Below are 12,596 nucleotides of genomic sequence, written 5' to 3' on the forward strand. Positions count from 1 at the left end.
CAGGGAAAGGCCACCTAAATGCCTGCACAATCATAGACAAAGCTAGTCTCCAAGCAGACCCTACAGTGCCTAAAGAGATAGTAAAGGAGTATAGCCGGCCAAAGGGAGATAGCCGGCCAAGGGAGTCAAACGGGCTCCTGGTGCCGCTGTGCTAAGTCCCTTGCCAGCTTTGATTCTATTCTAAGGCACCGTAGGGTCTGCTTGGAGACTAAGACAAAGCCCTGTGTTAGAGATCTTCTGTAACAGTGGGGTTCAACCACTGCCAAACTGACCGTGCCAGCAGCTCTGAGCTTTTGGTGTTGTGGTTTGCACGTTGGATTTGTAATCTGCCATCCCGGGTTCGGATGTTGGCATGTTGTTTCTTTCTGTTCTGCTCACCCCTCTTGCGTTTCACTTCAGAATCTGTCTTCCTATTGAAATGACCACTATCATCATGTTGATCATTCTGTCACTTTGAAAAGGGAAAGGTCACTAGTGCAACATGTCCTGATTTTCAGTTAAGTTTGTGACGTAACCCCAAGGTGTCGATGGTGGAGGCTTCAAGTTTAACAGTTGCTTGAGGTTGGGCATTTCAGTCCTGACTGTGCATGGCATGGAATGAAACCTTGCGATATTGAGTCCTACCGTCAGGTTGTTATCTCCTTTACATGTACAGAATTTGGTCAAAGTGCGATATAACACAGGAAATATCTGTAGACAAGAAGGACTGCAAAGCTTTATAAACAATATGTTAAGGCCGTGTGATGCGTTGATCCCTCAATCTCAGAAGTTAAGCAATGTGCAGTTGGACAGTTCTTGGATGGGAGACCAACCAAGGATGACCGGATGCTGTAGCTGGACCAAGAATTCCACAAAACTGTCTTCCGGGAGGGGCGTAAAATGGGGTCCTGTGTTAAAGGAGGTGCTTTGACCACGTAAATCAGCCTCATTACCCAAATATTGGGTTCCTATACTGGCTGCAAATACACCCGATATAATCATCATATAATTATATCTTCTTCTTGGCATTTGAAAAGTAATTCTTAAAGTTGAAATTAACAATCTGCTACCCAAGCACATTTTGCCAGAGAACTATAGCCGGCTAGGGAACAGTACGCAATCCACGTGCTGTTCCCTAGCCAGCTATAGTTCTCTGGCCGGCTTACTCCCCTATTTATTCCATTTCTACGATTTTCCAGCGATCCGGAGTCTGGTAGAGACTACATTTTGCCAGCTTGCCTCCTTTCAATAATAACTATTGAAATCCATCCCCTACTCTATACTGCTGTCCTTGCCTAGGTAAAACCACAGATGATGAGTTCAGGGACTAAAGGTGGATACACTAACCACTTAATCCTGTTTTTGTAAGGGAGATCAGGGAGGATCTACCTTAAGTGGCATTTACCCTCTGCCAGACAATCCCAGTGTGTGCCCTGCCACCAGTTCCAACAAAAACACAGGCTTAGATAGCCCTGTTTTTCCAAGTACTGTAAATGTGATTAGGTTTGTGGGGATTTAGTTTAAAATTGCGCTTTGAAAATGGAAACTGTTCTCTGTCATTTGCAATAGCGTTCTAAATTTAGTTAAATACTGTTCAGTGATGAACACCGTAATCATTGACGTGTCACAGTTCTCTGTACGTTACTGTAACATATACAGTAACCTACTGTCTAACTTTGTAACTTCGCGTTAATTGCACAGGACAGATAATTGCACGAGATACACTGGCAAATTGTGTGTGCAATTATTAAACGGCTTCTACTGTAGTCTGTACTATATACAATGTGTAGTACGCACATTGTACATGTAGCGCTTAGACAAGGTGGTACAATGTAGGTAGTCAGAAGACCAAAAATTTTCACATTGGCTATGAGTTTGCATTGAAGCAGGTACTGCAAAAACTGCAACCTTAAAGCCACCACAAACATTTCTGCATTTACAGTATCAGATGGAGAAGGGATATAGGAAGAATGTCTCTTAATCTGAACCATGTTCTTGTTGGTACAAGTCCCTCTCCCCCTGGCACCAATAGACAGGAAGGTTAGCAGGGGGAGTGGAAGCTAAAGTTTGGATAGGAATCCTATATCAGCCTGTGTAAAAGTTTAGGCAGTGTGGGAGAGACAGAGAGAAGTAAGTTTAGAGCCTGTATTACCTCTGATGAATGGCCTGAGGGTCCTCTATGGACACTTGCGGTATGCTGTCAGGGTTTGATTCCACCTGTCTGGTATTAGTGTAAAGGCAAACCATCCTACATTGTATATTTTATTTCATAAACCTGTAGGCAATATTCAGCACTTCCAAAAAACAAAACACAGAGTAACATATTTATTACGTATAGTTTCCACCCATGTCTACCCAACATAGATTGGTGATAATAGCAAAGATATCAACACATTACATAAACTGAAAGAAGGGTGTAAAATACATTTGTATTAAGAATTTTACGTCTGTGGACACCACGACGTAAAGCCGTCAAGTACAATACCTCAATCTTTGCCAAGATAGATCTCCATGCCTTTAGCTAGGATTTTATTTGGTGGTACTTTTGTAGATTAGTGGCCGAGTGAGCACCAAAGACAGGAGGCAAACATTGCAGGCTCCAGTTTTCTAGTTAGTCGGGGTATTCAGAAAATTTAACCTGGGCTTCTATAAATGGCTTTTCTTGCATTTTTTAGAGGTTATCAAGGTAAGAAACAGAGACTGTTGATAGCAGTGCTTAAGACTATAAGAGAGGAATTGCAATGCATTGATAATTCTTTTCTGGCACATCTCAGTGGTGTAGGGGGTTCTCCTGAACCCCCCCCCCCCCCCCCCCCGGAAATTGGAAAAACTGGGATGAGGAATTGGATTATACCAAGATAGAAATTTCAATGAACACTTAGTGTTGTGTCCAAACTTTGATTCCTTGATTCTGTGACACAGTATTTAAAACTCAGGTCGTAAGTTACCTGTGATTAATGGGCAGTAGCCTTGGAGTGGACACTTGGGACATGGCTGTCACTTTTGATTGCACCTACCTGTTTGTGAAGGGATTAAGCACCAGAAGTAAAAGATACAGATGTCTTGGTGGCATCAGTTGCGAGACCCCAGAGGTTCTGGGTTGGAATCCCCTGACATGCTCAGATGTTGTGTCCTTTGGAAAGTCACTTTTCACCAAATTCCTTGTTCACTCCTTATAGGGTGAAAATGAGTACCTTTGGTTATGGACATCATTGAATGTTGGTCCCGTGTTTGAGGAGAGCCACACCACAAACTCATAAAAGACCCCACCACACTTATCAAATTCAAAATGAGCATGGGTCATTCCTGGTGTGAGTGGATCAAATACAATGTAAATCTGTCTGGATAAGCAGTGTTTACTCTTCAGTAGAAACCTCCTAGAATCGCAAAGAGAAAAAGGGGACAACCGAACCTGACACTTAAGAAAGTTTTGGAGGAGGAGGTCGGTTTAAAGGACTACAACCTGCTAGCCGCCATGCTAGATAGAGATGCATGGTTAGACATTCACACTTCATGGTTAGACACTTCACGGGGTTCTAGCTAGTGCATTTTAGCGTAGTGGGCCACTACGCTAACATTTGTCACCCCTACGCTAAAATAAGGGCCACTACGCTAATTTTAACTAGTGTAGTGGTGCTAAGCTGTCATTTGCTTGTTCAACAATGTCTAATCAATGACCGAACAATGAAAAGTGCTGATATGCCACTCAAAACTGACCCCAATGTCCTAACTTTTAACTCTACATCTTCAAATCTCACAAGACCCCCCTTCCACACCAATCTCCTGATTAGTCGCTTCACTACCATGCCATTCCCACTACGCTAGAATAAAATCCTGGCTAGAACCCTGCTTCATATGAGGATGAACTGAACTGAACTGAAGAAACCTGTTGTGCCTTGAGACAGTTTACTGTAGAGGGTTCCTAATCCAGAGGTTAGAGTTCTCAGAGTCAGTGCCCTGTGATTGACAGTTGTCACCTCTGCTGACCCTAACCTGGTAGTAATTGAACCAACAAGGGGTGACGACCCATGACCTTAGGATTAGAATCCCCATACCAGTGATACCACCTACATGCAGATAGGTGCAGCATGTTTTTGCCATGTAATGCTTCTACCGGTAGAAAATTCCTTCTTCTTGCCTACTTTTAAGTTCAAGGACATACAAATCATGTATGCTCCAGATGGTATTCTAGTCACCTTCTGATAGTCACAAAATTCATTCAAACTTTTTTAATCTATCTTTTTGCCAAACAAAATACTCTTAACAGCTTTTTCTCAATTGAATGTAGAAAGCATTTCATACCTTGAGTAGAAAAAACTACAATAGCTCCAAGGCTTTTGTTGCAGCTTTATTTCCACACAACCTTAATATAATGAACATTCATCTCAAGAATTCTCAAGAACTCATCTCATCTTTTAAACAATTTGTGACATATCATCATTTGTCATTTGTGGGTTTCTGTCATACACAGTCAAACCTGAATGGTCTTCTTGGACAGTTTTGACTCTGCGTGTATTTTTACAAAAGTGCGTCTTTTTAGTACGGATAATTCCAATTTTGCTTTGTACTGGGTTCACTGCAAATGCAGTAGATGCAAAATTGCTTCCCATTGATCATAAGAAATGACTAATTAAAGCAACATGTGTGGCGTAACTGGTAGAGCGTTCGGCTCGGAAGCTAGAGGTTCTGAGTTCGAACCCCGCCGTGCCGTGCCCCGCCCCACCGTTGTGCCCTTGGGAAAGGCACTTTACACGACCTTCCTCACTTCACCCAGATGTAAAAACCGGGGTACCTGACTTCGGTCGGGGAGGTAACGGACTACCTTTACCTTCTGTCTGTACCGTGTATGTGGCACTGTTCATATAAGTTACAAAACTTAAGTGCAGTGCCACATTGTCCTCGTCTGTCCGAAAGCAAAATCCCCAAAAAATGAAAACGTGTGGGCATGTGTCATCCGTGTGATCATGTCTGTGTGGCCTACATCACTCCCCTGTCCCGTTATTACATCCAACACAGACATGTCCTAATGACATGCCCTGGGACTTAAGCAATGGAGCGTCTGACTAAGCTGCCCTGAGGTGCAACAGAACAACAAAGTCTGAGGAAAGTTAGATCCAGACATCATTATTCCCAACAAAGAGTATTCATGTGCAAGCGGGTCGAAAGGTTCGCAATCCTAACTACGTTTTGTCTGGTATTTTGTACCTTACCTGTGTTTCGTGTACATGTGTGTTTCATTTCCCACATTTCCTCAAGGAATGTTCAGAAAAAATGTTGAAGAATGGCCAAGAAGCTAAGCCAAAAGTTGAAGAATAGCCAAGAAGCTAAGGCATTGGCAAGTATGTATTGGGAACAGGCATATCGCTGAATAGTACATGAACATTTGTGTACTTTCTTGCAAAATGATATTGAAGGTATTCTATAAAGGACAAGGAGGTGATAATTAAGGGGAACTTTACTGCAGGAGTTGGTCGGTTGGTCCCTTGGGTTTGGGGTGGTTGGTTTGTTCAAGTGCATGTACAATTGTAAAATAGGTTGGTTGCTTGCAATTGGTTGCTTGCTGCTCAGTGGAAGATCTGCCCAAGGCTATGGAGGATAGGAAAGGATGGAGGAAGAGACTCATATTCATCTTTGCAAGCAGCACGACTAGATTATACATAAATGGTTTCTTTATGAACTTGTAGTTCAGAATGTCTAACAGTAGAAACTGGTCGGCTGAATTGATGTCAGACTTGACAATTTCATACAAATGGGATATAGGAGAATTCTTATACACAACCAAAATTAAACTTACTTGCTTACGTTTCGGTGTCTATCAGACACCTTCCTCAGAGCTTCTGACTGGAGTTCTGCCTCTCGCCGCTATATGCAGCCGATGTACATGTAGGTGGCGCTTTTGCGACGAGAAGATTGTCCCAAACGTGTCCAACTTTGTATCCCCCCTCATCCCGATTCATCACTGGGGCTGACTTTCTTATAAAATATGCTTACGAATAATAGACAATTAAGTATTAAAAGGACAGTAAGATTAAAAAGTTAGATTATGATGATGATGATGGGTTGCTTGGTGAACATGATGAGTGAGACTAAAGTGTAATAGATGGAAGATACAACCTTTAAGTTACAATGTAGTTTAGTACAGTTACTGTAGTACTACAGTCAAACCTGCCCGAGCGACCACCTCTTCTCAGCGACCACCTGGCCATTTCGACCACTTTTTCTCGGTCCCGATTTATTTTCCTATTGACGTAAGCATTAAGCGACCTTTTCTCAACGACCACCTGGCCAACGCGACCGCGACCGGCCCAAAGTGGGACCTATAACGACCGCATCATTTTCAAAATTGAGGTTTTCATCGATTTTTTATGATAACTAGCGCGATTTTGTGCCAAAATCGGCCAGTTTGTGTGGGATTTTGCGGTTAAATTTACAGTTTACAGTGTGCGTGTTGTATTTGACATTAAAGACCTCGCTTCTTTGCGTGCGTGCAGTGTGCTTGCTATTTGCCATTAAACACAACGGAAACCATTTATACTTTTCATCGGGCATGTTTTGAGTCGATACTCTTCTCAGCGACCACCTGTCCAAATCGACCGTTTTTTTCCGGTCCCCCGGGTGGTCGTCTTGGGCAGGTTTGACTGTATTCCATAAAAGCTATCAAGTAAACACAAGTTACACATGTGCTATGAAAATTGTGGGAATCCTCCAGTGCTGTTTTCCTTAAAGATTAAAGTTACAAAATTAATAGGCTTTGAGATCTCTAACTGTCTAGCCTTGAAGTGTGTGAAAAAATGTGTTAAGTTAGTGGTAACTTGTTCCTTCAAAGTATACATTTCTCCTTGCCAAGCAAAATAATGTGCTGTACACCACGATTCAAACATTGACCAGTCAAAGTTAGTCAGTCAGTCACACAAATGTATTCTCCCCAGTTAAATTGGCTTAAGGATGTTTGAACTCTGAGGGATTAAGGAGGGATGAAGTTGACAAATCCAAAGGGACAGATGTGATATTATCTTACAGGGGAGGTGTCCATATGGCCAGATCTGCTGACCTTGGGTCATGTCAGGTGGACTGCCTGGCCACATGATAGGTTCAGAATGGTAGGGTTGGAAATTCTCTGAATTTTACCTGTCATCTCACTCCAGTTGTGCTACAGGGAGGAGGTTGAGAGTGACATAGATACACAAGGATCTGTGTGCCTTTTATCGTGAACCACAAATGTATCAGAAATTCAGCGTTGTATAATTGTTGTTGAGAAGTCTTTACACACTGTCACCGTTAATCGTTGTTGACAAAGTCTTGTGTCACACAGTCCAACCTGCCTGAGTGCTATCGTCTTTAGTTTGCCATGGCTCCCATACTAATAGTCTTTTACAAACTGATGACACAACCAGGTATGCATGTAGGTAAATGTAGTTGAATACCAGATTCACCCCATACATGTAAATGCAATGAAACAATCCTACATGAACTTGTTTCCTAAACCTTTCAGAAACAAGTCAACTAATAGGCCTCTTGAATTCACCATTAAGCATTTTCAGCCCTTGTAAATTTACTGTTAAGCATTTTCCAAGATACCCATGCAGACCCTTATATACATGTACATAATATATCTTATTGGAACAAGTTGAGGATGCTCTCTTTTTTCGGAACTCCTTTCTCTCTTCCTTTCACATGTAATTTGACACTTTCTTTTTGTTACTTTAATCTCCGTGCGTACTTCCTTCTCTCTTTTTTCTCTTTCCCCTTGCTTGCATTGGCCTTTTAATCTCCCATATTTCTGACTGTACAAGTATGTAATAAAACTACATACACATGCACATCAATGTACATTGTACATAGTAGTACTAGTAGTACAAGCACGTACTATATAATGTATTTCTATGTCTAAAAAGTTTGAATCTTCGAATTCCTCAATCCTATGCAATCTACAAATCACTGTAACCCTTTAAGTCACATATCAGGTTCCAGATTTCTCACATTTTAGCTGGGATTCGAACCCTACACCAAAAGTGCAATCCTAACCATCAGACCTGTGTCCGCTAATCTCCTGTTTGACAGTGGACTGCCACTGTATGTTTTGCCCCTTCCCAGGACGGCCGTGTTTATATACAACCACAGACAAGCAAATGTTATGAAAAGACGGTCGCTACAAACAAACATGGAGACACTGGGAACACTTTACATGACCTCCCTCGGGGATGACAAATATACTCTCTTCTTGAGTACTGTTCTGTGTATTTTGTTTGTTTGGGCTAGGGTTCTTGCAAGCAAACATTTTCCTGCATGGAGATCTGAGAGAAGACAAAAACTACTGTCAAGTTTTACAAAGTACCGTTGCACCAACACAAAGCAATTGAGACAATTGTAGAACTGATAAAGTTGATCTTTTCTGCAAGCACAGGATTGTTGGATTTCAACCTTGTCTTTCAAATCAGCCCTGTCAAAGTTGCATCAAAACGTGCAACCTGAAAATGTCTTCCTCACAGACGAATTAGCTTATGACTTGTAATTTTGGTGTCTATTTCTAGGTACAAAAACAGTTAAGACTGGAGCTCTGTAAAACTACATTTAACTGTCAACTTATGTCTGACACTAAATGGCTAGTGTTGTCATTACTTTATATTCTGGGCTAGGTGGAGGTCTGAGGTTAAATTTCCTCTGGGCATGCCTGCTGTCCTTGGTGCTGAAAAGCTGGCTTGTGTAGGCCCTGGGAACAGCCTGGGTTCTAGGCTAACATGATAGAGACATGAGTTACCAGTCCTGTATGTCTGGGTTCTAGGCTAACATGATAGAGACATGAGTTACCTGTATGTCTGGGTTCCAGGCTAACATGATAAGGCCATGAGTTACCTGTATGTCTGGGTTCCAGGCTAACATGATAGGGATATGTGTTACCTGTATGTCTGGGTTCCAGGCTAACATGATAGAGACATGTGTTACCTGTATGTCTGGCAGGGCTCGAAATACTGGGTGCATGTGCACCCAGGTGCACCCAAAATTGGAGCTGTGCACCCAATTATTTTCTGTGGGTGCACAGGGTGCACCCAAATATTTTCATAGGCTTATGTATGTAAAGATATCAAAGTATACTTGTGTCATATTCTTGACATCTTAAAAAGTGTTAGAAAGATAATAAAAATGTCTGTCATGGTACTTGGTTAAGAATTTGATAGCTTGTAACTAAGTTTTATCATTACAATTTTCTGACATTCTACTTAAATTTAAGTGGTGCACCCAAAATTGTTTTGGTGCACCCAATTTTTTAAGCTGGGTGCACCAGTGCCCCTAATCCCAAAAATGAATTTCGAGCCCTGTCTGGGTACCAGGCTAACATGATAGAGACATGTGTTACCTGTACATGTATGTCTGGGTACCAGGCTAACATGATAGATTCATGAGTTACCTGTATATTTGGGTAACAGGCTAACATGATAGAGACATGAGTTACCTGTATGTCTGGGTTCCAGGCTAACATGCTAGAATCATGTGTTACTTGTACATTTTATGTCTGGGTTCTAGGCTAACATGCTAAAGTCGTGTTTTACCGGTATGTATGGGTTCCAGGCTAACATGATAGGGACATGTGTTACCTGCATGTCTGGGTTAACATGATACAGACATACAAACAAATGTATGCTGCCTGTACAGTTTTGTGTCTGGGTTTCAGGCTAACACAGCAGAGACTTGTGTTGCCTGCATGTCTGAATTGTAGGTCAACGTGATAGAAACTTGTATTTCCTGAATGTCTGAATTCCAGGCTAACCTGTTTGAAACATGTGCTAGGTGTATGTGACCTTCGAGGCCCCCTGCTGCTCTATTTGCCTTATTTACCTCCTCAGAGCATGTGTAATACATAAGGCCACCAGATATCTGGGAGCCGCAGCTCAAATATGTACCTTATCCCCCACCTGTATGTCACTTATCTGTAGTTTACCTACAAACCCTGGGGAGGTACAGTAGAAGCCAGTTAATTGCACAACAGATTACTGAACACTGTTAATTGCACAGAATCCCCCCAATTCCAAACTGGTGCGGTCCAGCCGAATAACTTCACATTGTTGCAGCAAACGGATAATTTCAAGAAATACGCTGGCAAATGGCTTGTGCAATTAAACTCTTCTAGTTCTACATGTACACTATTCCTGTCTACATTTTGTCATATTCTACATTTTGCTACATTCTACACTGTAGTTTCTCTCTCCAGTCTAAACTGCCCAAGACCGCTCAGGGGACCAATAAAATCTGGTCTACTTGGACAGGTGGTCACTAAAGATACATTGTAGTACAGTAGGGTTCTCAACCCAACCTGTTACTTTCCTTTAATTTGATACCTTTGTGAATGGAAAAAATTAGAAAGTGATTACACTAACCAGAACTGGTGGTTAATGTACAGATTTTTCATAATTTTTCATAATTGTATGAATTGTGTATAGTAGTTGAGGAATATCAGTTTCAGGTACTGAACCCCATATAAATTTGATGCAGTAGTACCCACCAAGACTAGTCTTTGCTCTATTGTAAATCAACTAGTTATTGATGAATGCTTGAAAAGCAGCCTAAGCCAAAGAGTGTATTCTCACTGTGGTTGAATATTGGGGTTTTAAAAAAAACACTTGTGTGATACACAGTTATGACAATTTCTTGTTTTTACCAAATTTATTTTTTTAGTTTATGAATAGACAAAAACCTAATGATTGCGTAGAATTACATTGTTCACTTGTTTTACCCCAAAATGTAACTAATATGTTTTCTATGTTTTTGTGTCCATACAGCACTGAAGAAGAAGCTGGTATTCTGATCTTCCACCAAAGGATGCAATAGGACCAATGCCTTATGATTCCTCAGCACATGAAAGTCAGGTATTTTATAATTATCTATAAGTGCTCTGTTGGCACATTGTGCAATGAGACACTGCCCAGGAAAAATACTTATTATATAATAAGTACATGTTTATCATGTGCTCTATCTTTTCGGGTGCCAATGAACTGTATATCTCGAGCAATATTGCTACATGAAACTAAGTTATATATCAGTATAAAATGTGTGCATCTATGATGATATGGTTTGTTGGGAAAAAGAGAGAAGTGGAAATTCATACATTTGAAATTATCAGAACTGATTTCATAATTATTAAGAAATGTAAGCATAAGCAGTACGCCAGGATATTGAATTATAAAGAATTGTGCACAATTTTTTCGGCAGCAATTTATATCAGCACCTCATCAGGGTAAAGATGATTTTGGATTGTTTGTATTTTTTTCTTTGTACAATAGTTTTGTGACACTTTTAGTTTGTTGTACTGTGTGTACAACTATGTTTTCTTGGTCACAATGAATCAATCATATGAATGAGAGGTTTAAGAAATAGTATTTGATTTAGTAGCAAATTTGTGTTACGTGAAATACAAAAAAAAATGTAAGTTATGCACTTGTACTGTCTTGTAACACTAACACCACTGTTGTCTTTTAACAACAGTTACTTGTAACTACATTAATTCCAAGGTCCGAATCCGGTATTTCAATTTCCATGTGGTTACCCAAGTTATCAGCTGGTCCGGAACACCTGCATTGAACGTTACTACAGATACCACCATAAAGGCTACTGTACTGTAATGTACAGTAACTGTAAGAGTAACTACAGAGAACACTTCCAAATCATGTAAGAATGTAAAACACCATTTTTTATTGTCACTGACCACAATACTGACTGGGGTACAAATATTAACTGTACACTATGTGTAATAGTGTAATGGTCCATACAAGAGTAACAAACATGTTAAAAATTGAAGAACGCTTAAATTGCTAGATGGTTACAAAATGTAGGTGATTTCACACTTTTGTATTTAAGGACAAAAGTGTCCAGATACAATGTATTATACATGTTAGTAAACATGGATGATAAACAATAAAGCCATAATTTTTTTTCATGTCCAAACCTCGTGTCAGTCTAGATCTTTAGAATCCGAATTGGCTTTTCTTACTCACATACAGTAAGCTATGTTGACAGAAGTAAATTATGATTTTTCTTGGCACTTAGTACATGTAAATGTAGAAATGGGTGATATTCAGTCCTGGTTCTTGCGCTGTATAGGGGTGACACCACAATTACAATTTTCCCCTGGCCAGTAATACAATCATGTCATCTAATAAGAGAGAGTTGAGGAAACAAGATTATGCAATTATCTCAAGAATCAAAAGTTCAAGCCATACAAACTTACCCTTAAATGATAGCCTACTATGTCCAGTCTCAGCAATTTCAATTTGCAAGAATTTCTATACGGCTAGTCTTTCGATAGACCCCCCTAATCAGAGCCCTTGAATCGGTCTGTTCGGCTCACTTAAAACAGCTATCTGGCGATGATACCACTATTTCAGGGGGGTGCGAAAACCCCCTCACACTTGTAGGCCCTGTTCACATTTGGGTTTACCAGCTCGAATCAACTTGAACTATATGTAGATCTATTCAGTTAGAATAACTATGAATTCGGTTGTGCCCACACATTGAAACCCCACTCTTGCAAACCGAATTGAGTGTTCACACCTACATGTACATGTACATGTATAGGACACTGCTGGTCAATTCAAATCAATTCCCCATAATCCATACCTGAGATG

At 40.6% G+C, this 12,596-nt stretch overlaps 1 protein-coding gene across 1 annotated transcript in view; it reads left to right on the forward strand.

Annotated features, from left to right (window-relative positions):
• LOC118410199 (cyclin-dependent kinase 7-like) overlaps positions 1-11,916 on the forward strand; it is a 43,833-nt gene extending 31,917 nt beyond the window's left edge. Inside the window, exon 12 of the mRNA XM_035811749.1 lies at positions 10,755-11,916. Coding sequence (XP_035667642.1) covers positions 10,755-10,780 — 26 coding nt within the window. The 3' untranslated portion in view covers positions 10,781-11,916. The remainder of the gene's footprint in view (positions 1-10,754) is intronic.
• Positions 11,917-12,596: the final 680 nt, after the last annotated feature.

This window comes from Branchiostoma floridae, chromosome 2 (genome assembly GCF_000003815.2).
Source record: "Branchiostoma floridae strain S238N-H82 chromosome 2, Bfl_VNyyK, whole genome shotgun sequence".
NCBI classification, from domain to species: Eukaryota; Metazoa; Chordata; class Leptocardii; order Amphioxiformes; family Branchiostomatidae; genus Branchiostoma; species Branchiostoma floridae.